Source organism: Mchenga conophoros, linkage group LG8 (genome assembly GCF_057382185.1).
Source record: "Mchenga conophoros isolate Kocher_MC1m ecotype Shallow Benthic linkage group LG8, M_conophoros_male_GT1.1, whole genome shotgun sequence".
Classification (NCBI taxonomy): domain Eukaryota; kingdom Metazoa; phylum Chordata; class Actinopteri; order Cichliformes; family Cichlidae; genus Mchenga; species Mchenga conophoros.
The window spans coordinates 4,589,025-4,614,875 of NC_140533.1; the positions used below are offsets into that span (position 1 = coordinate 4,589,025).

Here is a 25,851-nt window from a genome sequence, read left to right on the forward strand (position 1 = left end):
ACTAAGTATCCCTTTCAATTAGCCTCATCTTTTTTTGAATCTTTTCATTGAGCCATCATTTTTCACTAATTTAGACATCCATAATGCATTTAATTTAGTACACATAAAATAATGTGAATTCTATGCTTCTTCGGTAGGTAAAAAGGGAGGAAAGGCTAAGGTGTCAGACCATATGGAGTAATCCAAATTTGAAACCTTTGGTCCAAACTGTCATTAATTTGTAAAAGTCAGGAGAGAGGTACAACAGTTAATGTCTAATGCCCTCTGTCCTGGTTAGGGGTGGCATTGCACCCAGTAGCGTTGGAGATCTTGATAAAATTGATGGAATTCTAAATGCAGAAAACTACTGTCAGATCACTGTCACAAATACACACACACACTACACATGGACACTCTGAGTCATGGATTTGCATTCCTAGACCCCTGATCCCATTATTGAAGATGTGGGATCACCTTTACAGAGAACAGAAGAAAACGCAGCTAGCATCCAAAGAAGAGCTTTGGAATGTTCTTCAAGAAGCCTGGAGAACCATTCCTGAAGACTACTAAAAGAAATTAGTGGAAAGCTTGCTTAGTTCACGCTTTGTTAAGGAATTAAAAATGGCCATACCAAAGTTGCTCCTGCACCTATTTCGCAATTTTATTAGCCATACAGAAACAAAGGGGAGTGGAGATCGAAAGGCCAAAAGCACAGTAAAATAAAATGTAAAAAAAAAAAACGCGATGCGGAACGAATAACAGGACTATTTCCCGTTGTCGGACAGTTATTGTAGATGGAACGAAAGGCAACAGTTGACGCACAAAGATCAGTTGTGTGACTTCGCTTTCTGGCTTCCAACCCATTTAAAACCGTTACTTTGACTTCGGTCACAGTATTACATGTTCTCTGACTGTAATGTAACTGCAGACAGCTCGCAGCATGGACGGAGGTGTCTCCGAGTTACCTGGTGAGTTTAAATGCTTGTATACAATTTTGTTTGGCTAGGCCGCAATCTAGCCCGCGCGCGGGAATAGCATTGCTAAAGCCGTAGCGGTCGTTATTATTATATTATTATTTTACTAAAGAGTTGTGTCTAAAAAAATACAAACTGCTTCTACTTTTTACTAGCCTGGAAACACGTTGCTGGACTTAATTCTTTAACTCAGCGTTTGTGAGTATTAGTTATCCATAGTGCTTAGATAAGGCTAGGCTAGGCTAGGAAAAGTCATTGACAGCAATTCACTCGTTGAAGTGAATCCGCCTGTTTTGAGTAAATCTCTGATTCATGTATTTGCTTTGGGAGTTTTGGGTGGGAGGGGAAGGGGATATGCAAACATATTAGCAACGTATGCAAGCAGTTATACTGTTAAACATTCAAATTGATATGTAACAGTGGTTCAATAGTAGATTACGGAAATGAAAGTAGCAGGCACATCCGCTTTATCCGGAGCTCGGCATTTAAGCGTTTTGTTTTTGCTTTTGTTTTTGTTTGTGTTTTTCTGTGAAGAATAACTCCGCTTTAATGTTACGTGAGACCTTAGTTTTGTTATCGGTAATAATGGCCATTCGAGCCAAAATAAAACATTTTATTTTAATCCTGCTGGTAAGTTCGTGATGGGATTTTTTTGTGTGAAAAACTTCACAAAATTTTGATTTGGTATACTATGCATGAATCTCCTTTCTCTTTTGGAACCAATATAAAGACGGTGACTAAATAAAGGGAATTTAGTTTGTGGTCATCACTCCATTGACAACTTAAATGGGAAAGTCTGTGTTGTTGGCCTGTCTTCACTCTCACTGCGTATTGCCTTTCAAGCACTTTTTTTTAAAAATGCCTTTTTCCTTGCAGGCCCCTCTCTTCCCCTCTCTGCTCTGCGGCTCCTGGTCTCACCAATTCGGCTGGTTTCTGCAGCCATCTGGCAGACTGTGGAGCAGAAGGTTGTGTCAGACTATGGGCTGCTTGAGGAGTTTGTGTTTATGGTCACAGAAATTGTTCCTCAGCTTCTCTCTACGAGGCAGCGCGCTGAACTCGTCTTGGGACTCAGAGCACGAGTGAGTTGGCAGAATCTAGGTGCTCCGCATGGCGCTCCAGCATGTTACTAATACATGTATTTTGTCACTTGTTTGTTTAGCAGCTTAACATACATTTTAATTACATACTCCTTGGGTGACAGTAGGTGGGTTAGTGTGTTGTTTGAAGCTGAAGACTCATCTGATCAACAATTGTGGCTTTTAAACAGAAAAAAGCCTTTGATGTATGCAGTAGGGCTGAATGATAAATTGGGTTTTAATTTTAATTGCAGCAGTTACTATAAACAATTCTTCTTCTTAGTTTGTTTAATCCAAACCTCAAAAGGCGGAACCCACTAAGTTGAGAAAGAATGATAGTTATCCTTTAGAGAGATTAATGGTTGCCTGCAGCTGCCTTTGTCGTTATCTTAAAGCTGTCACAGTCTTTGTTTTGACTCACTCACTGAGAGTATGGCTGTGTCCCAATTAAGAGACCGCACGCTTGAAGTACGTGCACTACGTACGGTGCGTACTGTAAGTACGAGAAGTGCGGAAGTGAGAGGCTTGTGAAATGGGACGGTCTAGCCTTCGTCGTGCTGTTCAGGTTGCCTAGCAACCATGATACTAACCGCAAGAAACGTTACATACAGCATTGTGTGACATAAATGAAGGAGAAACAATGTTTTGTTGGTCATTCATTTTTGTCATGACATCACTTTGATTAGTTGAGTATCTGAGGCTGAGACCACGGGACTGTAAAACATGATTGTTTGGCTTCATTTCTGTACTGAACAGTCATTTCAAGATTAGTTAGTAAATAACAAATATATATATATATATACACACACACACATATGCATGCATGCATGTAAAGTTATTTATTTCATATTCTGTATAGTTTTTCATATTTATATCCTGTACATATCCTGTACATAGCTTGTACTCACTACAGCCTGTACATACTTATAGTTATAGAATATTCACAACATACTTCATACCGTGTACATTATAACATAATAGACCCATTTCTGTAATATACTTACATATCTATATTATTGCTAATATATATTGTAATATATCTATATCACTAAGCACTTCTGGATGGATGCAAACTGCATTTCGTTGCCCTGTACCTGTGCATGTGCAATGACAATAAAGTTGAATTCTATTCTATTCTATTCTAAATAAAAGAAGAAGTTGAATGTTAAACATGAAGCATTTCCTGAGATTCATTATAGAACACAGAGTGAATGGAATGCATCTTTTCTCTTAACTGTTCGCTTATTAATGGTGATTGCAGTTGATCCTGGAGCTGTGTCGTTCTGATGACACTGCGGACCTGCAGGTTATTCAACCACATCTCGACCGGATGCAGAAGCTCAGATCACTGTGGAGCGTGGAGGTGGGTGAAAACCTTTTTTTGTGTCTGTGACGTTTAGTATTCCTCGTTAAAATCTGAAGTTCCACGATGACCTCTTCTGTTTTAAATTCTTTACTTGTAGAATGCTGAACCGGTGTCAGACTCTCATTTCATGGGCCTAGTCCAAAATCTGCTGAGAGATCCCGAAGAGAGAAGAAATTTCTTCATTGTGAGTTAAAACTGAATACGGAGACAATGTGATTGATTGGTGGCAGGTCCTTGTTAATATGATCCCTTTTGAGGAAAAAATAAAATAAAATTGTACGTTTGTATTTGTTGCTTTGAGCAAATGGTTTTTGTAATTTGGCTCTATATAAATAAAACTGAATTGTGTTGTAGGATGTTTTCCCTGGAGACTTTGGTCCCACATATGACAAAGCAATCCAGACATTGATGTGGTTGTTTCTGTCAAGACTGGAAAAGCTTCTTCCAACCAAAACTCTCCAACAGGTAAATGTAATGTCTTATATTGAGCAAAGAGCATTTCTCCTTGTAGTATTAGTTTTTTTTAGCATTGTTAGTTGTTTTTGTTACCTTTTTTGTGATCTCTTGCATTCAGTTTGCAGCTCTGAGTAGTGAAAGGCTGTACACATACAATTCAACTCATTTGCAAAAATACTTCATTTTACTTTAATTTATTTGTTATAATAGGTCTATCATCACACAGACAAAGTCCATCTTCACTGTCTGTCATGGCTGCTGGTGATGGTACTTTTCCTTCTCTTGCTATGCAGCCTCAGGGAGCTTAGAGAAGTGACTTTACAAACAGTTCTCAATCTGTTCCAGGGTTATGTTAGACTGACCCTCCAGCTTATAGTAGGTCTACAGAGCAAAACAAGAATATGAACAAAAAAATAAGAATTGTGTCAAAAGTTTAGAAACTGCAGAGCTTTTGACTCTTATGATTGTTATTTTACTTAAGCCTTTGTTTCATCAGATTGCCTCTCTGCTCAACGACACCTCATCTGTTCTGAATGAATGCATTGGGGCTTTCTCTCAGCCTCAGGAGCTCAAAGTCTTGCTTGACAATCAAAAAGATCTCACCCAATTAGAGGACATTGGTGAGTTGAATATTTTAAAACATGGGATCAGTTCTCAACATGTTGTTTTGTTTTTTTCCCCAGAATCTGTTTTATTCATTCATGATTCTTGTTCCTTTCAGAGTCTTTCATCGTTGACAGTGGCATTTTGTCTGCCCTGTGTCTCCCTCCTGTGGAAAGAGTTGTGATTGTCAATGAGCAAACTGAAACGGATGCAGAGAGCAGTCTCGTGTATACTGTCTGCACAGAGATGGAAGTGGAATCTGAGAACAAAGAGGTGTATGTGGAGGGAACTGGGAACTCTGAGGAGTGTGTGCAACCTGAGTGGTTTGGCCTCACTGGTGAGGTAAAACCAGAAATTGATGCAGTGGTAGTTATGGATACTGTGGAAGGCACTGAGGCCAGCGAAAGCGAAATGGCAGAGGACCGCAATGACAACCAATCAGGAACACTGATCATCGGCGAGGATGGCCAGGTGACTGTGCTGGATGGTGTGGAGAAGAAGCCAAACAGACGTGGGAGAAAAAAGAAACGTCCTGTAGATGAAGACTTTGAAGTGGAAAGTGCAGTGGCGGGCAAAAAAGAAACACCAGAAAGTGACACACTGTTAGAAAGATCAGTGCGTAAGAACAGAGGGCTCAAGATGAAACGGTACTTATCACAGTGGAGGAAATCTGGGAAGACACCGGGCTCCAGTACGACCAGCAGTGGACCCAAAAAGTTTGCCGGGCCCCAAGGTCCAGCCAAAAGCAACGACTTGGATGAGAGAACCTGTAAAGTCTGCAGCAAGGTGGTGAGTCATGCCAAGTTCTTGCAGCGACACATGAGTCAGCACTCCGAGGAGCTGCCCATTACATGTCCTTCATGCAAGAAGCTTTACAAGAGCTTACGTTCCTTGCAGCAGCACAGATGTGCAAGCATGACAAAGGCAAAGGCTGTTAGGAAAGCCAAGGAGCAAGACACCCCAGCAGACGAAGGCGAACAGTCATCAAGCGGGGTTCCTTGCGACGACACAAATGAAGAGCAGCCAGTTGACAATACCACCCAGGATCCTGATTACTCTCCCCCTGCAGAGAGGGCTTCCAAAGAACCAGGGCAGAAGAGCCCTGAAGAACAGAAGAGTGTGTTAGAGGGTCCATTCTACTGTCCTCACTGCAGTGTCGAGTTCAAATGCAAACAAACATTTAGGTTCCATTTAAGAAACATTTGCTACAATGAGCAGCAGGTTGATCCTGAGAAGCCTGATGATGTTAAGCATTGTTTCAGGTGTGATGAATGCGACAAGGCGTTCAGATACAAATCAACTTTGGATTCCCACAAACAGACTCACAACCCGCTCTACTGTGAGGTGTGTATGAAACTGGTACGTGACTCAGAAGCATTGGCCATGCACAAAGAATCCCACACACCTTTTCAGTGTAACCGCTGTGAGGAGAACTTCCCAGTGTTCAAGGCCCTTCATAAGCACTACATCGACGTCCACAACCCCACCGAGCCATTTACCTGCTCCCACTGTCAGACTACATTTGCCAGTTTGAAGCGTTTCATTAGACACGAGTGGAAGCACACGGGTTACCAACCATTTCAGTGCTCCCATTGTAGTAAAAGATTCCGTTCATACTCTGACCTTGTGGAGCACCAGAAAAAACACACTAAGGCATACCCATTCCTGTGCTGGGAGTGCGGCAAGAAATTCCGGCATGGCATCACGCTGACGAGACATGTGGAGCGTGTGCATCACTCTGGCGAACCCGTGACTGAAAAACCTACGCCGATCTTTACCTGCCCTCAGTGCGGGAAGACGTTCACTTCAAGAAGGTGCCTCCTGAAGCACGACAATTTTCATCACAAAGGGCTGCGCTTCCCGTGTGAGCACTGTGGGAAGGGCTTCTTTGGCAAGGACGCGTTGGTGAGGCACACTTTGATACACACGGGCGAAAGGCCTTTCAAGTGCGACGACTGCGACAAGTCATTTAGATCTGCAGCAGAATTAAAGATACACAGGAGATACCACACTGGAGAAAGGCCATTTAAGTGCAACATCTGTGAAAAGGGCTTTGTTCAATCTTGCTTTCTTACTTTACACATGCGAACCCACACTGGAGAACGGCCATATGTTTGTGCAGTGTGCAATAAGGGGTTTTCAAGCCTGCATGGCTTAAAACGACACAGGAGACTTGTTCATGCATAGATCATTGTGACATAATACATATTTCCAAAAGGATTTTTAGCATAACCAGCCCATGTTGAAGGATGTTGGTGTTAGGTGTAGACCAGAACTTTGCAAAGAGTGAAGAGCTGATGATTTGACCTATCACTGAAAGGACACCTTTGTTGATGCTGACGAAGAGATGGACTAAGTTTTCCAGTTGAAGGACATTTTCTGTAAACTATCAGCCTTATTGTTCTTCCTATGGCTGGCACAGCTTTGGATTGCTAGAATGTGTGTAATTGCGTTGTGCATTATGAAAATGCATTATGAAAATGTAACTTGTATTTTTTACAGAGACATTTGTTGTTCTACATAAGATTTGTATGTATAAATGGGATGACCCTTAAAGGTCCCATATTATATTTCTTTTGTTGCCTCTTTATTCCTGGTTTTGAGCTCTGCTTTAGCAAGTGCAGCTTTAAGATGAATTAGAAATGCAGTTGCCTATGCACGTTTCAGGGGAAGGAAACACAGACACCCACACCCAATCACTGTTTATTTGTTAACTCTTTCTTTCTTTTCTCACATTTTCTAATATTCTGCTATCGCTGTTTTCCCCCACATAGCTGTGACCTGTGTTTGTTCAAACCAAACTGATATTCGGATTAGCGACTCACCATGCTAATGTGATTTTTTTTTTTTTTTTTCCCCCCTCCTCATTTTGTAGTGGTGACATGCGAACAGAATATAAAAGTAAGCCAGTGAGTGTTTAGGTATCACACAGGGTTAGGTTACTAGGTTATTTGGAGGCTTACTTGTCACACAACCCTCACACAACATCACATCACACAACACAGCTTTTCGTTTACAGCTGTTTAACATATTAAAACAAACACAAAAGTCACACAAAATAACCTCTGGCGGCTGCGATATAGATCAGGAGTTTGCATTCTTTGAGGAAAAATTACTGTTTGTCAGCAGTCTTGTGGCTTTTGACTGAGAGCACAAATTTTTTTCAGTTCTTTGTCAGTAGGGGCTGTCAAACAAGTAGTCTTCATTAAAATTGATATGGGTCTCTTTGTTGGGTTAGTCCATGTTGATATTCCTGTTTGGATCACCAACCTGGAACTGTGCTGACAGCCTATGGTTTAGTACATCAGACGACCTAATGCTAGAAGACTAGGCTACAATGACTGCTGTGAAAATCATGCAGTGAACATCAGAGCATCTACATCAACCTACATTTACAATGTAGGCAACATTCTGTCCTTTCACTAACTTTGAAATAAACTGGCTACTGGAAAAAATTCTTATAGCTTGTAAAGCTAAGAGGTTGTGAGATTGCTAGACAAATAGCAGTAGTTACATTTTCACAGCTTTGATTTTACACCTCCATGATTATAAAAATGTTTCCACTGAAAGTGGGTTTCATGGGACCTTTGATTATGTTTTTCTGTAATAAATTGAACCTTTGATTCCAAGTGTCAGTTATTTAACACAAGTAATTTCAATATCATATCATCTAGTAATACGATGGGGTTTTCCCCCCATCGTATTACTAGATGGCCAAAGATGCAGGTGAATCCCAGTCAGGAACACCCAACTTCAGAGTCTTAACAATGTTACATTAACTTCACTGTCTGCTGCATCTTTTCAGTTAGTTCATTTCTGATGTATAAAATGCAAATTGTAAGTTGTTTTGCCCCAAATCCAGCAAACAACCGGTCCATGTGGTTAAAAACACCAGTGCAGCTATCTGGCCAGTCAGTCCGTAATGCTGGTGACTTGTTCATCTTTGTTGTATAGCAATAACACGGTGGATTGTGATGGATCGGTGGTTTCTCGTAAACGTAGGAGAGTTTTTATTAGAATGTTATGAATTTTACAAGTGACTGCATTGTAAACCACAAAAGTTTTATAAGCACAGTTTGAGATAAACTTAGACAACCAACAGTCAACCAAAGATAGATAAGTGAAATAAGGTTTTTGTATCATAATCTAAAGGTTTTAAAATTTTAGATGACCTAAAAAATTAAAAGCTGCATCAGGCATATGTCTGCTTTCAGCTGCTCTGTTTAGGAAGCCTTCATCGTGACGTGTCCAGAGGATGCTAAGAACAGGTCACAGCAGCTCTCTTGATGTCCTCCTTTACAACATCCATGAATCTCCTGTGTGGTCTTTCTTCAAAAAGGATTTTGCTGCAGCACTCGTAGGAGAGTAGCCTTTAATGGTTAGTTGCCAGCTAATTTGAAAAATGCTGACACAATCAGAAATAATCAGAATACTTTATTAATCCCGAAGGAAATTAGGGTTACAGCAGGCAGCACGCTAATGGCGCATGCGCACTTACAAAGGAACCTTCTGACCAAGTTTACACAAACATCACATTGGGGAGACATGTCAGAAAGGTAGGCTGACAGGAAAAAAACGAAAATGCATAACATGAGGTAAGAGGAGGAGAAAAAAAGACTCCACTCAGACTGAGCTCCTACTGGGAGAACAGTTTGATAACAGAAAAAACACCTCAGCACAAAAAGCACATGACTATCAATACACCATAGAAACACAAGACAAGCAACAGGGGCGGGTAAAGGGTAAGAGAGCCGGTGTAGACAGCGCATCCGGTCCTGCAGCATGTCTGCGCTGGTCCAGTTGACTGCCATCTTCCCCGGTAGGGCACAAGCATCGAAGGCGTTTGGAAAGGGAGGGGGGATCAGTGTGTGCATATCAGTGTATATGTATGTGTGTGTGTCCAGAGTTCAGCTGAGACAGTGTCCTTCGCCCCGACAGGCTAAGTAAACAGTCTTCCAGCCAACCCAGGTGTCCTTGCATGGACATGGGGTTTGAACAGCCGGTTCCGCTTCCTTAATTCTTCGATAAGCCAGGGCCAAGCCAGCTCCGATCCGCCAGAACCCTGTTATCATGGTTCCGAACAGGTAGATATCTTCAGCAGTCAGGCTCACCCGAGCCCAGACTTCTCGTTGAGAAGGGGTGTCAATTGCATTCAGAGACCAGTTGATCAAATCCAAATCCATAATTCCTCTTTTAGGTTTTAGAGAACAGACTGTGAGAGAGTGTTCCAGGGAAAAGTAATACAAAAAAAACCACGAGACCAGACAAGGACATAAAAGGCTAAGCAGGGAAGCTAAAGGAGAGGAGGAGAGGAGAAAAAGTGCGACAGCCTTTGCTGAGAGCCAAAGACGAATGTCTTATGATAACAGTCATAAATTAGCATTACTACTATTTGTAAATAAAACATTTTAATATGTGACTAGCTAGCTATCAACTTTACCATGTTTGTTGCATTTATGAAATTAGAAAACCTAAATAATTACAATTATTTAACAGAATTTGGAAATGGCAGAATAAAATAGCTATTAGCAAATTCAGGATTACTAAACTAACTTGGTTTTAAGCATTTAGAACATTTTAGAGAATGTAAAGGATTGCTGGCAAAAATAATAAAATTAAAATTTTAAGATTTCTATGTCCATATGGGACCACTGCACTGGAATAATTGCTCTTTGGTATTTTTTTTTATTTTTTATCTTATGTTACCTAGAAGTCAGTGCAGTGATAAATCATCAAAAATGCCAAATTAAAAGAAGGTGGTATATCTAGATATTTCAAAGGTGAGTATAAGTGACCCTAATCTAATAAACAAGATAAAAGAGAATCATATTCCACACATGGCTTCCACGGGAGTTGTGAAGAAAACTAAGCTGGCTACGGTAACTCGATAGACACGACCAGAGCATCAGGTTTACATGTAAAGTCAATGTAAAAGCAGATTTGCGTCGCGAAAACGCAAAAACGCTTGAAACGCGCGTCACAGCAGTGCGTCTGGCGCGTTTGACTCGCGAATAAAACCACGCGCCTCAGTTTTTGTGTTGCATTTTGTGCATACACGGGTATCGCGTCTACCGCTCGAGTTGGAAAAATCTGAACTCCAGCGTCAATTCGCGCCGCGACAACCCATCAGGAGCCTGGTGATGTGGCTCTGACCTAGGTCAAAGGTGCAGATCCAGCCAAAGCCCTTCATACTTCATTCAGTATGGAGGAAAGGCTAATCAACCACCCGGAGCTGTATGACACCAGCTGCTTTCTGTACCGAGACAGGAATATAAAGGACGAGCTTGGAGGAAGATATGTGAAGAGATCGGGCAACCTGGTAAGTTCATTCATTTGTCTTTAGAAATTTTTCACTGAGCGCACAAAAGCTAGCAAGCCACCGCTATTTTCCCACTGATGTACAAATGCTGTTCTGCTCTTATGCATGTTGTCATATAGGAATATATTTTGTTTATTAATAAACAGCACACAGTGGTCCCGCTGTTCACCCGTCACTGCTTCGCTTTTTCGCTGATTTTTTTTTGCACAGTACAGCATTGCATTCTGCAGCCTGATTGACAAATCTCCTCCATGTCGTGTCTCCTGCGCTTGCCAAATTTATCATGTTTGGTTTTGATAACCATCACGTCCAATAGAAAAAACAGCACAAAAACACCCATAACTATGACCTTCATTCGGAAATAGACACCTGCACCGCGAGGGAAAAAGGCGCACGAAAGTGGTGGGCAGATGAAGACAAACGGCGGCATAATAATACTTTTACGTTTTGCAATCTACAAAGGTTTGCACTTTGAGAATCAACTTGTGAGAACTGTGACTAATGTTCGTGTGTGTGGAAAAAAGTGTATAAAGTGCGTGGCCAGGGGCTAGTTATTCTGAGAACCCCTGCTGCAATAAAGGAGGGACCACTGTATATACTTTCTCTATGATTATTGTATTCAACCTGTTAACATTTAATACTGTATTGATAGAACCAACTGATTCTGCAGCAGAGCATCCCCTGTTGCTTCTCCTGGCTCCCCAGTCCCTGAGCTCCTGCTGCTGCACCCACAGGTATGTACAGCAAGCACTGATAGCTCTTTACTCTGTGGGATTGTCTGTGATCACCTTTACTAAATATCTACAACCAATCTGATTAGATCCTGTTTTTTTTGTTTTTTTTCAATGTTGAAAATGAAAATCTAGTAGCAGCCTTCTCATTTCTTTGTGTTTTGTGCTGTTTTACAGGCCCACAGAGGAGGACAGCTCTGAGGCGGATGAGGGACGGGTCCCAGGACGGTCCATCGGTGGTGGAGCTGGCCATCCTGGTGTCCCTGAAGAGTCCACACCAGTCTCCAATGGAGCATTTCCTCCTCAGCCTTGTTCCTGCTCTGGAGAGCAGCTGGTCCTTTTTATTCCTGTCTCTCTGTAAATACTTATATTTTATATATTTATGTTTAATGATTTTCTGTTTGAGAATTTTAATATTATTTCAAATAAATTTTTATAATGACTGATGTCTCAGTTCTACTACACAGCAAATGTTGGCACACGACTTGACACATGTAGAATTTATTTCATATTATACTAATGACAAAATATACTGATACAGTGGGATGCAAAAAGTTTGGGCAACCTTGTTAATAGACATTATTTTCCTGTATAAATCGTTGGTTGTTACAATAAAACAATGTCAATCAGGTAGGAATGAAGTAAGACATTAATAGAAATAAAGAGTTGTATGTTGACATGTAGACCTTTCCTTGCTTAAATCATTGTTAATATTTTTGAAAAATTAACCCGTGATAAGACAGCTTATCATGATACAATATGCTAGATAGAACCACATAGCTAAAAGTGAACCAAACTGTTCACAATTTTATCTAGCTCTCAGTTTTAAGAAAGGCTGGTGACCCCTGTTATAGAGTCTGACAGCTGCGGGGATTATATACAAATATTCAACTATCCCAGAATTAAACCAGGTCTAAATAAACAAAAAGGAGTGAGTATCACTACAAAGATCAACCCACAATGGTCCTCATACCACAGTTTGATATCAGGAAACACCGAGAGCATACACTGATATGACACCACAGCCATGCTATCATTGCAAACACTGATAACAGCATAAATCGAATTAAATCGGGACTTGATGAGTCTAGTATCACTAGAAATATTATAAACAGTCGTCTCCATACCACAGTTTGCTATCAGTAAACTCCGATGGCATTCACTGATAGCATACCACATCCATGTTAGCAGTGTATAAACAATAGTTTAGCATTTATTAGCACAAGTATCAATAAAGGACTGCCATACCGTGCAGATGGACAGGCGCTCTGCAGCTGCAGCTCCTGGAGCAAATGCTGTCATTTAGGGCGTCTGGCGCGTTTTTGTTCACGTACTATCGGCGTTTGGTGTGAACATAACTGAACACTGATGACGTTTTATTTTTGCTGTATTTATATATTCATGTTTCACTTCGAGAACTGCCACATTAGGCTATGTAATGCTACAGTTCCCTATTAAATAAAGATGAGCGACCCTCCAGGATTCCGCTGATCATAAACCAGCAGTTGTGTTGGTCTAAATTTCAAGTTTTCTACCAAATCTTACTAAATTCATTTTAAAATACATCACCCCAGATGGGACTCGAACCCACAATCCCTGGCTTAGGAGGCCAGTGCCTTATCCATTAGGCCACTGGGGCTATATCGGCGGTAGGTTGTTATATGATTTCTAATACAATATTTTAATGCACTATCGTGACGATAAATACAGATTAAACCGTGGTGCTTGGTATATATTACGTATAACTGTAGGGCAATAGAATGGGATGGGATTACATATTGATGGACTTTCCCTTGGATCTTAAAAACGCGCTTATTAGTTAAGTCGGAAAGCAACATTTCGTAAAAACGAAGTTTTTGCAATTATTTCAGCATTTGCTCTCGTCTCTTGAATGCGCTAGCGGATGGTGCAAACCCTCTTTGATCTCCCGACTGGTGACAGCGCTTCCTGAGAAGGAACCAGCCTCGTTTGTTTTCCTCCTCCCTATTCAGCACAGTCAGGAGGAATGGTAGCCAGTTAGCTTCTCAGACAGCAGCTGTTGGATTAACTTGTTACCGCTGTTTGGCATTCGGTTGTTCTGTCACAATAATGAATTTACTGCCTTCAAATCCGCACGGGAATGGACTCCTCTATGCTGGATTTAACCAGGATCATGGTATGAAGCGTCGTGGTGGGGGGGTTTGTCCTCCCAAACGTGATTTGGGAGCATCGTTGATGCTAATCTATCACTACTAAGCCAGCGTCTTCAAATATAAAACCTAAAATAACAACTGCAGTTTTTCACGTTCACATATTGTAGTCCATTGTGAAAATATGGCTACGTGCTCTCTCTTCTTGAAACATTAACTTTAAGCGCTCAACGTTAATACTAGCTTAGGCTAACCTATCCGAAAAATAGTTAGCGTTTTTGTTTTCAGCTAACCAGTTATCGAGTCTTAATTAGAAACTAGAAAAATTGTTACAGACATGATAAAAAATGGTCGAATTCTATAACGAGGAAATTAACTAACTGATTTGTATTTAAACTTAGCACAAATGCTAATATAAGCTAAGTTTTTATCGCACTAGTCATTACTGTGACCACAACGGGTGTCAGCAAGTGTTAGCTAAGCAATGCTAACAGCTCCCTTCGGTAAATGAACGTTAAACCGACATTAATGCACCTTAATTGCATAATTTTATGTTAGCTTTCCCGGTGATCAGTTTTTCGTTATGACTGTCCATTTTCTAAAATACAGATAACATGTTGTTCATTTGTAGTTTACGTTAAATCGACATTTTCCTAGCTCCCCACCCACCAACGTTTACACAGGCCGTAAAGTTGGAGTGTGATTCTATCATAACCTTTTGTTAAAGTTACTCGTCAGCCACATTTGTGAAGATTGAAGTTAACTTATTGTTACTACACTATGGGGCCATGGCACTAAACGTCACTGTCGTCGTTGTCAACATATGATGCGGCAGTTTCATATGAATTCCAGAAGAGATCCAAACACTTTCTATATAAGGGCTGCACTTGTCTATGCATCTCATTCTTCCCAGTGTCCTCATGTAGTGCGTTCTCATTACTGTAAATCTTGAGATGACCTGATATTGTAAAGTCATTTACGAGAACCACATTGTATGGCAACAACAGTGGATTAACCTTGTGTTCATCTTGTGATTTCTGCTGTTTGACCTCGGTGTCTCTCTACAGGATGCTTTGCCTGCGGTATGGAGAATGGATTTCGTGTGTACAACACGGATCCTCTCAAAGAGAAGGAGAAACAAGGTAACATGACTGCAAAGATTGGTCATATTTTTTGTTGGTAGGGATTTTACGCCTCAGACTTTGTAAATACTATTTTCTACAGTCACTGGTTTGCTCACATACTAGATAATGGATTAGAAGAAGCAGTGTGGAAATATTAAACCATTTTAAAAAGAAGTCAGTGACAGGAAAACAGTCTTTGAAAAGAAATTCCACAAGAATTCCTTGATTTAGTTTAATTTGAAGAGGACAAATATAATAAAAATGGACTAACACTAACAATGGGCATACTTGTCTGTTCACGTGAATGGATAAGCACCCATACTTTGTTAGAAATATTAAAAAGTATCATACTTATATATGAGTATAAGTGCTGCCTTTCCAGTAAAATCCTCTACCATCATGGGCTGCAGCTGGTGACAGTAGCCCCCCTTCAGTTTTTGCAGTTCTTGATGGACATTCCTTGTGAAAGTGGATTGTCGGCTGCAGTCAAAGACTGTGGAGTTGGAGTCTATCTGATTGCAAGACTCAAGACAGTTGAGTGAAAATGAGGACCACCAAAAAAGCACCCTGAAAAGCCTGGATAGGAAGGACAGGAACCGGCTGTCTAGCAGCAAGTGACCCTAAAATAAGAGTGAGGGCATTGTCCAGTATCAGAGTACACTTGGGGAGCCTTCTTTATAGCTGGGTAACACACCCTACTAAAGTCCATGTGTGGGGAAACCCAGAGATCTTTACATACAGCTGTCTGCATGAGAAGGCACAGTGAGTGATGATATATTTTTACTTTACAGTTTGATTTAAATAATTTTCTTAGTACATAATAAATCATAAGATATGCTTTATCACAGAAGTTGGTAATTTCCTGTGTTACAGCAGTAAAAACAACACAAAAAAGCCAAACAATGTATAGCTCAATAAAATAGAGTAAGAGAAAAACAGTATCTGAGTGAAAGTCTTATATTATTAAATCGAATGTAAACGATGAATACCATACAGTGTAGAGTTCAGTGATTTAAAACAAAGGCAAAATAATTGTTAGAACTTGGCGGATGCTGCTCACAGGAAGTCAGTGTTGTAACTGCATTGCAAGTCCTGAAACATGGAGGACATTTCACCCAGCACATGGCTAAGACAGCATGTGACCAAGCACATGACCTGCACTTCTTTAAACTCAAATTTAACTGCTTTAGGTCTGCAGTCTCTCCTTTCTCTGAGCTAACCCACAGTTAAGAGACTGCAAGCAGTGCAGTTTTTTGTTTGTTTTTTTCTTTTTACCTACTACTGTCACTTACTATATTTTACAGTATTTTACATTACTGCCCATTAATGTCATTTTCAGAATTCCTCGAGGGTGGGGTTGGCCACGTGGAGATGCTGTTCAGGTGTAACTATTTAGCACTAGTGGGAGGAGGCAAGAAACCCAAGTACCCAACTAACAAAGGTATGTTTTGTCAGCTTTGTTTGCTTTACTGTCAATACTGGATTTAAATCAGTCCTGTAATCTGACAAATGATCACTTTTAGATATTAAGAAAGATTCTTTTTTTTTCTGTCATACACAGTGAGAATCTCACCTGTTTGCTATTTGTACTAAAAGCCACAGATTATAAATGCATACATTCACCTGTCCACTCTGCAGCTTTTGTTCCAAAGGGTGTTAACTATGGATTTCAGTGGGATGTTGCTGTTAGTACTTAAAGTAATGTTTTGAGAAATTACAATGGAAAAGAAGCAAAACACATATCAGTTTGGTGGGATATCTCCAGGTCCAAGGCAGATAACCCTTTGTTTTACTTTTCCACCATACTTTCACATTTTGCACAGTATGACTAAGGTCTGTTAAATGCTGTATATGTTGCAACACTAAAATGCCACTTCCTGTAGAACATGCAGTATGTTTTATATATGTGACGGCTTTTTTGTTCTCCAGTGATGATCTGGGATGACCTGAAGAAGAAGACTGTCATTGAGATTGAGTTCTCAACAGAAGTAAAAGCAGTGAAACTTCGACGTGACAGGTAGCTCAGTTATTATTGCAGCAGTTTCTAATGATTTTGTTTCTCTTTTTTGTATTCTGATCTTTTTGTTTGCTGATAGCGTGGTTGTTTTTATTCACACTCCATTTTTAAAAAAGAGTAAATGAATAAAATAAAGGATCTTAACATCAGTGAGACAGGCTGATAAAGATTTAAATCCAAAAAATGAACTCTTAAATTTTGTTTTTCCTTTTTTTTGGCATTACTTAATAGTTTACATTTTTGCTTGTGTGTCGGTTGTCCCTGGTTCTTAGGATTGTGGTGGTCCTTGACTCAATGATCAAAGTGTTCACCTTTACCCACAACCCACATCAGCTACATGTGTTTGAGACCTGCTACAATCCCAAAGGTCAGTTTACCCTTTGAATAAAACTGTGACTTGCTCAAGCTATTAAACCATGCTGATTCTTTGGAAACGTATTAATCACCAAAACTGTAGTCCCAAATGTTCTACTGCTCTGGTCAAAAGAATAAGTGAAAAAAAAACTGAGCTCAGTGGCTAAAAATGTTCCTTTTGTTTAAGAGCAACAAATCTTTTTTTTTTTTTTTGTGGAAGTACTGTTCTTCAGGTGTGTGACATTTTCAACACTTGCTCGCTTTCTCTCCTTGTCCTCCTCAGGTCTGTGTGTGCTGTGTCCGAACAGCAACAACTCTCTGTTGGCCTTTCCTGGGACGCATTCAGGCCACGTACAGATTGTGGACCTTGCCAACACAGAGAAGCCTCCAGTTGACATCCCTGCCCATGAGGGGGCACTGTGCTGCATAGCGCTCAACCTTCAGGGCACAAGAATAGCTACTGCATCAGAGAAAGTACGGACTTTAGAAAATTAAGTAAAGTAGTAGTAAAGGGACACTCCTTCAGTTGTGTATTTTGCTGTATTTCTTACTAACCTGTGTTCTGTGTTATATTTCCACAGGGGACACTCATTAGAATTTTTGACACATCTGCAGGTCAGCTCATACAGGAGCTAAGACGAGGCTCACAGGCAGCTAACATTTACTGGTAAGTGCTTAGCACAATGCTAACAGCATGAGAAACATGTCAAAATGATTAAATAATAAGTTAGCAAGCTAGCTCTGTCAATGTGGAGGGCTAGTTGCTCTACTCTGAGTTCCTGTTGAATGGCTGAACGTCTTACCCTATCTTTAAGTCAAAGACCAGCCACCCTTCAGAGAAAGCTAATATTTGCTGCTTGTATCAACAGTCTCATTCTGTGTGTAGGAACATAGACTAACCAATAAATCGACAACTTTGATTTTATGCTCAGCTTTTTGTTTATCACAGCGGACCACTACAATCTGTCTTTCAATCTCCCACTTCCCTCACTCGTGAACAAGGCGCCAAGATACTTAAGTCCTCCACAGGCAGCCGCTTGTCCTTGGCCCAGACAGGGCACTCCACCCTTTTTTGGCTGAGAACCATAACCTCAGATTTGGAAGTGTTAATTTTCCTTCCTGTCGCTTTACACTCTCCTGTGAACCGCCGTAGTGCTAGCTGGAGGTTAGCTCGAGGCTTAGAGAACCATGTCATCTGTAAAATGTAGAGATGTGATACTGAGCCCACTAAAGTTGTCTGCAACCTGGCTATGCTAGAAATTCTGTCCATAAAAATTATGAAAAGAATCAGAGAAAAAAGGCAGCTCTTGTCGAGGTCCAGCCACCCGCTGGGAATAAGTCCAGCTTGGACTTAACAATGTGGACCAAGCCTTCATTGTAACTGTACAGTTATTCAATTCAATTCAATAAAACTTTATTGATCCTGAAGGTTGACCCCGAAGGAAATTGGGTTAAGGCTGCCGACCTTTGCCAGCGCCGACTTACCCTTCTGACCATACATACATTACACAAACATCACATGGGGAAGACAGGTCAGAGAGGTATAACAATGGAAAATGCACCACATGAGGAAAGATAAGGAGAAAAAAATAACTCCCCCCAGACTGAGCTCCAACAGGGAGATCAGTTTGAGAACAGAAAAAAAGACACCTCTGCACATAGCACATGAAAAAACTCTTAATACACCAAAGAAACACATGACAAGCAACAGGGGTGGGTAAAGGGTTAGAGACAGCCGAATTAGACAGTACATCCGGGCCTGCAGCCTGTGCGCTGGTCTCCTTGATCCACCGTCAGCATCGGAAGGGAATAAGCGTCGAAGGCGTTTGGAAAGGGAGGGGGGATGAGTGTGTGCATATCAGTGTATATGTATGTGTGTGCGTGTCCAGAGTTCAGCTGAGACAGTGTCCTTCGCCCTGCTAGGCTAAGTAAACAGTCTTCCAGCCAACCCAGGTGGCCTTGCATGGAATGGGAAGGAACAGACTCAACACAGTCGTTATCAGGGTGTTGTTGTTCAGCTCCAGCCTTGAGACCGCCGCTGGCGCCGAGAGGGTCTCCGCATGAAGTGATGATGGTTTTTACTTTAGTGCGAACAACTCATATGAATTTCAAAGCTGTTCTAACAGTCCAACACTGGTCTCTCAATCTCCCGTTGGAGAGCCACGAGCTTCCTATGATGTTATCCAAACTTACGTTCCGTGATGTTGTCGTTCTTTTTGCTCAAAGAGCAGGTTCTGAGAACTCACGACCGCAGTGCACTTCCCCAAGATGTGTTCGAATTTGCGCTCAAAGGTGTTATTCGAGCTAGACCCTCCAGATGTAATCCAGTTTTTCACTCAGAGGTCTTGTTCTGAGTATTCACGGCAGCCGTGCGTTCTCCAAGATCTTCTCCGTGCTGCACTCAATGAGCCCATTTTGAGAAACTCACGCCTCTTCCCATCATTTCAATCCCAGCGGGCAGCCTTGTGGGGTTTGAACAGCCGGTTCCGCTTCCTTAATTCTTCGATAAGCCTGGGCCAAGCCAGCTCCGATCCGCCAGAACCCTGTTATCATGGTTCCGAATAGGTAGATATCTTCAGCAGTCAGCCTCACCCGAGCCCAGACTTCTCGTTGAGAAGGGGTGTCAATTGAGCCGAGCCGAGGTACCCATCACTGCCTGTTGCCTTTTAATGAATTCAGCTCCAGACTGGAACGCAGCTCCTGTTCAAGAGACTGGTTCTAGGGTCCTAGCTTGAGTTGAACACTGAATATTATCTAGCCAGTGCCTTTCACCCTGACACACTGCCTCAAGTTCCTTTCCCACCAAAAGGTGAGGTTCCTTGTCCTAGCCCAGCCTCTATAGCCAGGGATTGGACTGAACAGGGCACCTGACAATATGCAGAATGGGCAGTATGGTCCCTCCTGCTGGTGATGAGTCTACAGGAGGGATTCCCATATAATTTGGTCTTAGGAAGAAATCAGGGTATGGGCTGTACTGTTTTGAAAGCTTTAACTATATCTTTCAGTGCCTGTCTAGCAAAGCTTTAATGGAATGTACTTACTGTGTCGCACACTCATTAATAGAGCAACCAGTTTGCAGGTTTTACTTTGTCCCTCTGTGTATCTGAGTCACTGAAAGTGTGTTATTTTCTTGGTCTACTGTCTTTTCAGCATTAATTTTAATCAGGACGCGTCCCTCATCTGTGTGTCCAGTGACCATGGCACAGTGCACATATTTGCTGCAGAGGACCCAAAAAGGAACAAACAGTCAAGGTTGGTCTTTGCTTAAGTGTTTCTTTTTTCTGAACTTGGATGATGAGAAGAATCTGTTGCGTAGTAATTAAATCCGATGCAGTGTTATAAACATAAAGCCTAAAACACCCTGTTTATCTTTGTCTCTGCAGCTTGGCCTCAGCCAGCTTCCTGCCTAAATATTTCAGCTCTAAGTGGAGCTTCTCCAAGTTCCAGGTCCCCTCAGGCTCTCCCTGTGTGTGTGCCTTTGGAACAGAGCCCAATGCCGTCATAGGTAGGTTCCAGACACATGTGATATTTTCTGTAATGTCCAACTCATCGTCTGATCATGTAACAGTGTTTGACAGTTGCAGACGAGGACAGAATTATTACCCCAACCTGTTAAACAGAGTGAATGCTTTCTAACAGCTTTTCCAAACACCCTAGTTTGATTTGGATGTTTGCATTTTTCTACTTTGCACACAGAAACAAGAATATTCAGTTTTGCTCCTGACTGCTTCAGGTTTTCTTTCAAAATCTTCACATATCCTTTTTTCTTCATGATTCCTTCTACCTTGTTAGATTCCCAGTTCCAGATGCACTGAAGCATCCCCAATACCTCCACCGTGTTTCACTCTGTGGGGCAGTGCTCCATAGGTTAGATGCCTCTTCCTTGTTTCTCCAAACATAAGCAGCGTCTCTGTGGCCACAAAGCTCTAGTTTAATATCATCTGACCAGCAGAATGGGGAGGGATGGCACTGATTTTAGTCTGTTTTACACAGCAACTCTGGATGGCTATAACAAAATATCGTCTTAAAATGTATTTTTATTGTAGCTAGCTTATTGTCTCTCTATATCTTTCTTTTAAAAACATTTTAGTTTATGTTCTGGACTTCTCTCTTTTCCTCCTCACACTCAGCTCCAGCCACGTTAACATTTCCTCATAGATTGTAGTTCCACAAATGACTTCAGCTCTAAGCGTTTCAGCTAAGGCTCAAGTGCTGCTCTCATTAAAAAACAGCTTGATTACACACATGTTGTTTCATGGCTTAATCCATGGACGAAAAACTTGCTTTAAGTGTTTGGTTCTTTTATCTTCAACTGTCAAAACAAAGCCCATAGCATCATAATGGATATTCAGGGTGCCCTGAAGATCATGGTTCCACAAGAACAGCTGAAGACTCTGCCTCAGTTCTACTTTTGGAAATTCTAGGACCCATATGTCAGCCTGCAGTCTAAAAGTGAAGTGCTATACTGGGTTTATTTACTAATATACGATGAAATCTGTGCTATATGATTGGTGGGGCTGATCGTTCAAGACTCTGTATGTGAGGAATAAGATGAACAAAAATGGGTGTCTTGGACAGTTTGCTATGATTTTATTTCATGTTGTGTCCTAATTGCCTAAACCTGATGTTGCGTTTGAGAGAGCTCATTAGATCACAACAAACGTTTGAATTTATTGGTCTTTTCTCACTCTTGTGAGATTGACTTGTATGGGCACAAAGCGCACAATCAGTCACTGAGTTTTAGTTGTACTGCTGCTTCTCTGGCTCTCTTCCATGGTGTGTCTTTGTCCCGTCTTCCTTCCTTCACCCCAAGCTGGTCATGGTAGATGGCCGCACCTCCATGAGCCTGGTTTTTCTGGAGGTTTCTTCCTGTTTAAAGGGAGTTTTTCCTTCCCACTGTTGGCAAAGCGCTCGCTAATAGGGGGTCATATGATCGTTGGGGTTTTCTCTGCTTCCTCTGTATTATTGTAGAGTCTTTACATAACATAAGTTATAGATGCTGTCATTTTACACATTTTAGTTTTGCCTATTTTTGCCTCTTTTCCACTAGAACCCACTCAACTCTGTTCTGCTTGTTTGTAGTTTTCAATTACAATTGAACACCACCTTGAGTCGTTATGGCAAGGCAGACTATTTTCTTCATTGCCAGGTTTAAAAGTGGCAGGTTTGATTCTTGTGATGGAGGCACTCTCATGACTCATTCAGTGACATCACTACTAGGTACCTGGTAAGGTGCTACCACCTAATGGAAAACCCTAAAAGCCAAGTAGAGTCAAGTAAATAGGCCTTTGTGAATTTGGTACCCATCAGCTATTCACCTTCTCTTCCTGGAAACTAGCTAGTGCCTGATTCACTGAGGAGCAGTGTTTGGTCATGTCTGACTTTTGTTGTGATTTGGCGCTATATAAATAAAATTGAATTGAATAGTCTGTCAATCACGAAAAAGCAATATTTTGTAATTTTTATAACTTCCTAATCTGATGTAGTACCATGTGGTGAATTCTGTGTGTGGTATTGGTACAAACACTCATTTTTAATTTTTTTCTCCTTCTCCTCAATTTATAGCTATTTGTGCTGATGGCAGCTACTACAAGTTTCTGTTCAACCAAAAAGGAGAGTGTTCCAGAGATGTGTATGCCCAGTTCCTGGAGATGACCGATGAGAAAATATGACCTTTGACCTCTCTTCAGACTTCCTATTAAACAACCTGTTTTGTTTTTCTCTACAGTCTTTTTATTTTCAAGGCAGTTAGAGAAGTTTTTTGTTTCACTTCTCGCTATCTTGACAGACTCTGTAAAAAGAGCATTAAATGAAGGGAGAACAAGGAAAAAGAAAAAAGGAATTTTTTGGGGTGGGAGGGGGCCTCTATGGAAAGGTGGTTGGCTGGAGGTATGAACAGTGATTCAGATTTCATCGACCTGCACTGAGGGACACGGACGATTTCCTCCTAAACAAAACACAAGGGGAATATAAAAGACAAAGTTATTTTTTGAAAGGACAACTTGCCGCTTTTTAAGACGTCTTCCGAGGAATTTACAAAGGATGGATATTTTTAATCACACAGATGATTCTGATAGTTAGAATGAGAATTTAGAGATTTTTGTCAACTAACACCACCTGACCTAACAATAGGGAGTGCCTCTGAAACTGGAGAGAATCTGTATGTGTGCACATATTGTTGTCTCATATATATCAAGTATTTGTGTATACTAGTGTACCATACTAAGCGTTTAAAAGCAGGATCAGAATGAAGATGACTGTTTTTCTTCACTTTGGTCTTAATTATCTGCAGAAACATCTACAGCCCCAAACAGAATGCCACCTTAGTATTACTAAATTTTCTTGTAGACATTGTATATACACAACCTGCCAGACAGAACTTCTACTCACAAACTGTACAGAATAGTAGCAAAAGAAATCACTCGTCCTTGACATTGTGCAATACATAATTTCCTTAATTATTATTTTTTGTTTTGTTTTGCAGATTTTTTTTATATTTGCCTGATCAACACAGCTTAAAGAATTTGGCATATTTGTAAATAGTTATCTACCTTCTTGTTGAGTGAAGAGTGATACATGTCTGTATGGTAAATGTGAAGCTACAGAACACAGCTGGTTAGCTTTAGCTTAGCATAAGGTCTGGATGAAGGTGTCTAAGTCTGTCAATCAGTGCTTTTCAGTTTGTTTAAACAAAAGGGTAAAAATAACACATTTTGTCACTGTTACTTACACCACTTTGGTTAGTAGTAGTAGTTTTGTTGCCATAGGAACATAATTGACATGTCAGCTTTGTTGACTGATTGTAGCAAACGACATGACATTTTTTTAATGGCACTAATTTTTCACAAATGGAAAGAAGGAAAATTATTGGTTGTTATTAAAAGAGTTTAAAAGAGTTTCCCGGGCACTAAAGGTAAAAACAAAAGTTCCAGCAAAATTGATACTCAGTTGGTTTGGCCCACATTTTGCACTTTGACAATAAATACATTTAGTTCTTGTTACAAACTCAAAAAGAGGATGACAGAAGACTAGTTGACTGTAATTTCTCTATATAGAAACTAGCAGAGTTTTTCCTGTTTAAACTTATGCTAATTTAAGGTAACTGGCTTCTAGTCTTAGCATCCCATTTACCCGATAGATAATGAAGCCTTGGCATTCAAGTGACTCAGCATTATCTCCACATTTTGATTATTTATTTATTTATTTAATTTGTTCAGTTTGTGAAAGCAAAGTCCTTTTTCTTTTCTTTTTTTTCAAAGTGGGAGTTCAGTGAAAAGAGTAATACTCTTAAGTCTGTACGGTGAATCAAAAGCTTTGGCTGGTAGCAGTTTAGCTAAGTAAAGCAGAAAGAGTGGAAATAATTAGCACAGCTTTGTTGAAAAGTAAAACAAGTCACTAACCAGCCCTTCTAATAAACACCTTCTAGTTCAGTAATTGAGGTCATGAAACAACTTTAAGTGTTCAAATAGAAAATTTATTTTTGCATGTGTATAATATAAAAAAGAAAAAGCTAACTAGCTGCTAGCCTTAGTTTTCTGTTTACCTCTAGAATATTCAAATCTTTTTGCAAAAAATCCACATTTACCAAAATGCTGAAATGTTAAAAGTGAATGTTGAGTGAATGTTTCTGCCACAACAGGGAGCTTAATAGCCAAACAAATATATTTCCTTAATAAATAACAAAAAAAAGTTTGCTAGCAGCAGCTGAGATCAACTGTAACATTTAAAATTTGCTTTAAGAATGCACTTGTATTCAATATTCAGCCCAGTATGATTAATCAGAAATGTCCCTAAAGATCACCACGTTATTTTTGGTAAAAGTAACTTCACCTCTTCACTCTGAAGCTAATTCAGCTAATGCAAAGTGAAGTGCTGTGTTGTTTGTTGGGCCATAAATTCAAATTCAAATTTTATTTGTCACGTACACAGTCATACACAGTACGATATGTAGTGAAATGCTTGGACAACTGCTCGTGACCTAAAGAAAACAAAAAAGGAAAAGGCTATGAATAAGATAGGAAATAAATATGAAAAATTAAAAAGGGTAAATTTAACTAGGAAGGAATAAAATATAAATTAAGGTTAAAAATGAAATAACTGTACAACACAAATTAGAATGAAGGGTAAGATCTCACTCGGCCAGCTCGGATCCGGAGTTAAAAACTTCGAATTGTGAGTACATTGTATACCAATAGAAACAAGAGTGTCACTGTCATACCTAATGTACCCAATGGTGATGATTTTGCCGATTTAGAAACGCTGAAAACTAACTTAAAAAACAAAGATAAAGAAAAAGTGGTCGGAGCAGTCGTGACGGCAGCCGACCTCACCGGCGCCATCTTTCATTCATAAATGGGACATCTCAGTGTGGATCCAACTCGGTTGAACTTGTATAAGCCACGCTGTTAATGGGTGCTGTTTTCCCCCCTCTCTCTCCATTTGTCAGCTGCTTGACAACATTTTGTTGATTCATTGCAAAATTTACAACACGTGTGTCACTTTTTGGGTCGCATTGTACTTTTGTAGGTGTAACGCTGAATATACACGGGACTTGGCGGGTACTGACTACAGGAGGGATGCTGCACAAACTGAAAAGCCAACCTGCTTCTTACACACGCAGAATGATTGTAAAACCTGCATTTAAATTTGTGAATAAAATTTTTAAAATTTTTCAGTTATAATAATGTGCTGTTTCATGCCTACTGTGACGTGGAAACCACATG

At 40.4% G+C, this 25,851-nt stretch overlaps 2 protein-coding genes, 1 long non-coding RNA gene and 1 other non-coding gene across 5 annotated transcripts; 3 read left to right on the forward strand and 1 right to left on the reverse strand.

Moving 5' to 3' along the window:
* Positions 1-748: 748 nt before the first annotated feature.
* Positions 749-8,077, forward strand: LOC146567951 (uncharacterized). The gene is made up of 7 exons (XM_085283659.1): positions 749-947; positions 1,830-2,032; positions 3,291-3,392; positions 3,493-3,579; positions 3,750-3,860; positions 4,348-4,471; positions 4,573-8,077. The coding sequence occupies exons 1-7, from the start codon at positions 920-922 to the stop codon at positions 6,639-6,641; spliced, it is 2,724 nt and encodes a 907-aa protein (XP_085139785.1). The 5' UTR covers positions 749-919; the 3' UTR covers positions 6,642-8,077.
* A 2,617-nt stretch (positions 8,078-10,694) lies between these two features.
* On the forward strand, positions 10,695-11,943 carry LOC146567952 (uncharacterized). Its single transcript, XR_014893502.1, has 2 exons — positions 10,695-11,507; positions 11,682-11,943. It is a non-coding gene; the product is annotated as an uncharacterized LOC146567952 (long non-coding RNA).
* Positions 11,944-13,070: 1,127 nt separating this feature from the next.
* trnar-ccu (transfer RNA arginine (anticodon CCU)) lies at positions 13,071-13,143 on the reverse strand. The gene has a single exon. It is a non-coding gene; the product is annotated as a tRNA-Arg (tRNA).
* A 150-nt stretch (positions 13,144-13,293) lies between these two features.
* wdr45b (WD repeat domain 45B) lies at positions 13,294-25,799 on the forward strand. Of its 2 annotated transcripts, none has more exons than XM_085283664.1 (10): positions 13,294-13,659; positions 14,701-14,775; positions 16,097-16,198; positions 16,687-16,774; positions 17,047-17,141; positions 17,412-17,602; positions 17,710-17,795; positions 20,279-20,380; positions 20,512-20,633; positions 22,694-25,799. In XM_085283664.1, exons 1-10 carry the CDS (start codon positions 13,593-13,595, stop codon positions 22,798-22,800), a joined length of 1,035 nt encoding a protein of 344 aa, XP_085139790.1. In that variant the 5' UTR covers positions 13,294-13,592; the 3' UTR covers positions 22,801-25,799. The 2 variants fall into 2 exon arrangements, with proteins under 2 accessions (XP_085139790.1, XP_085139791.1); XM_085283665.1 differs by lacking the exon at positions 13,294-13,659 and adding an exon at positions 13,986-14,136.
* The last annotated feature ends 52 nt before the right edge of the window (positions 25,800-25,851 follow it).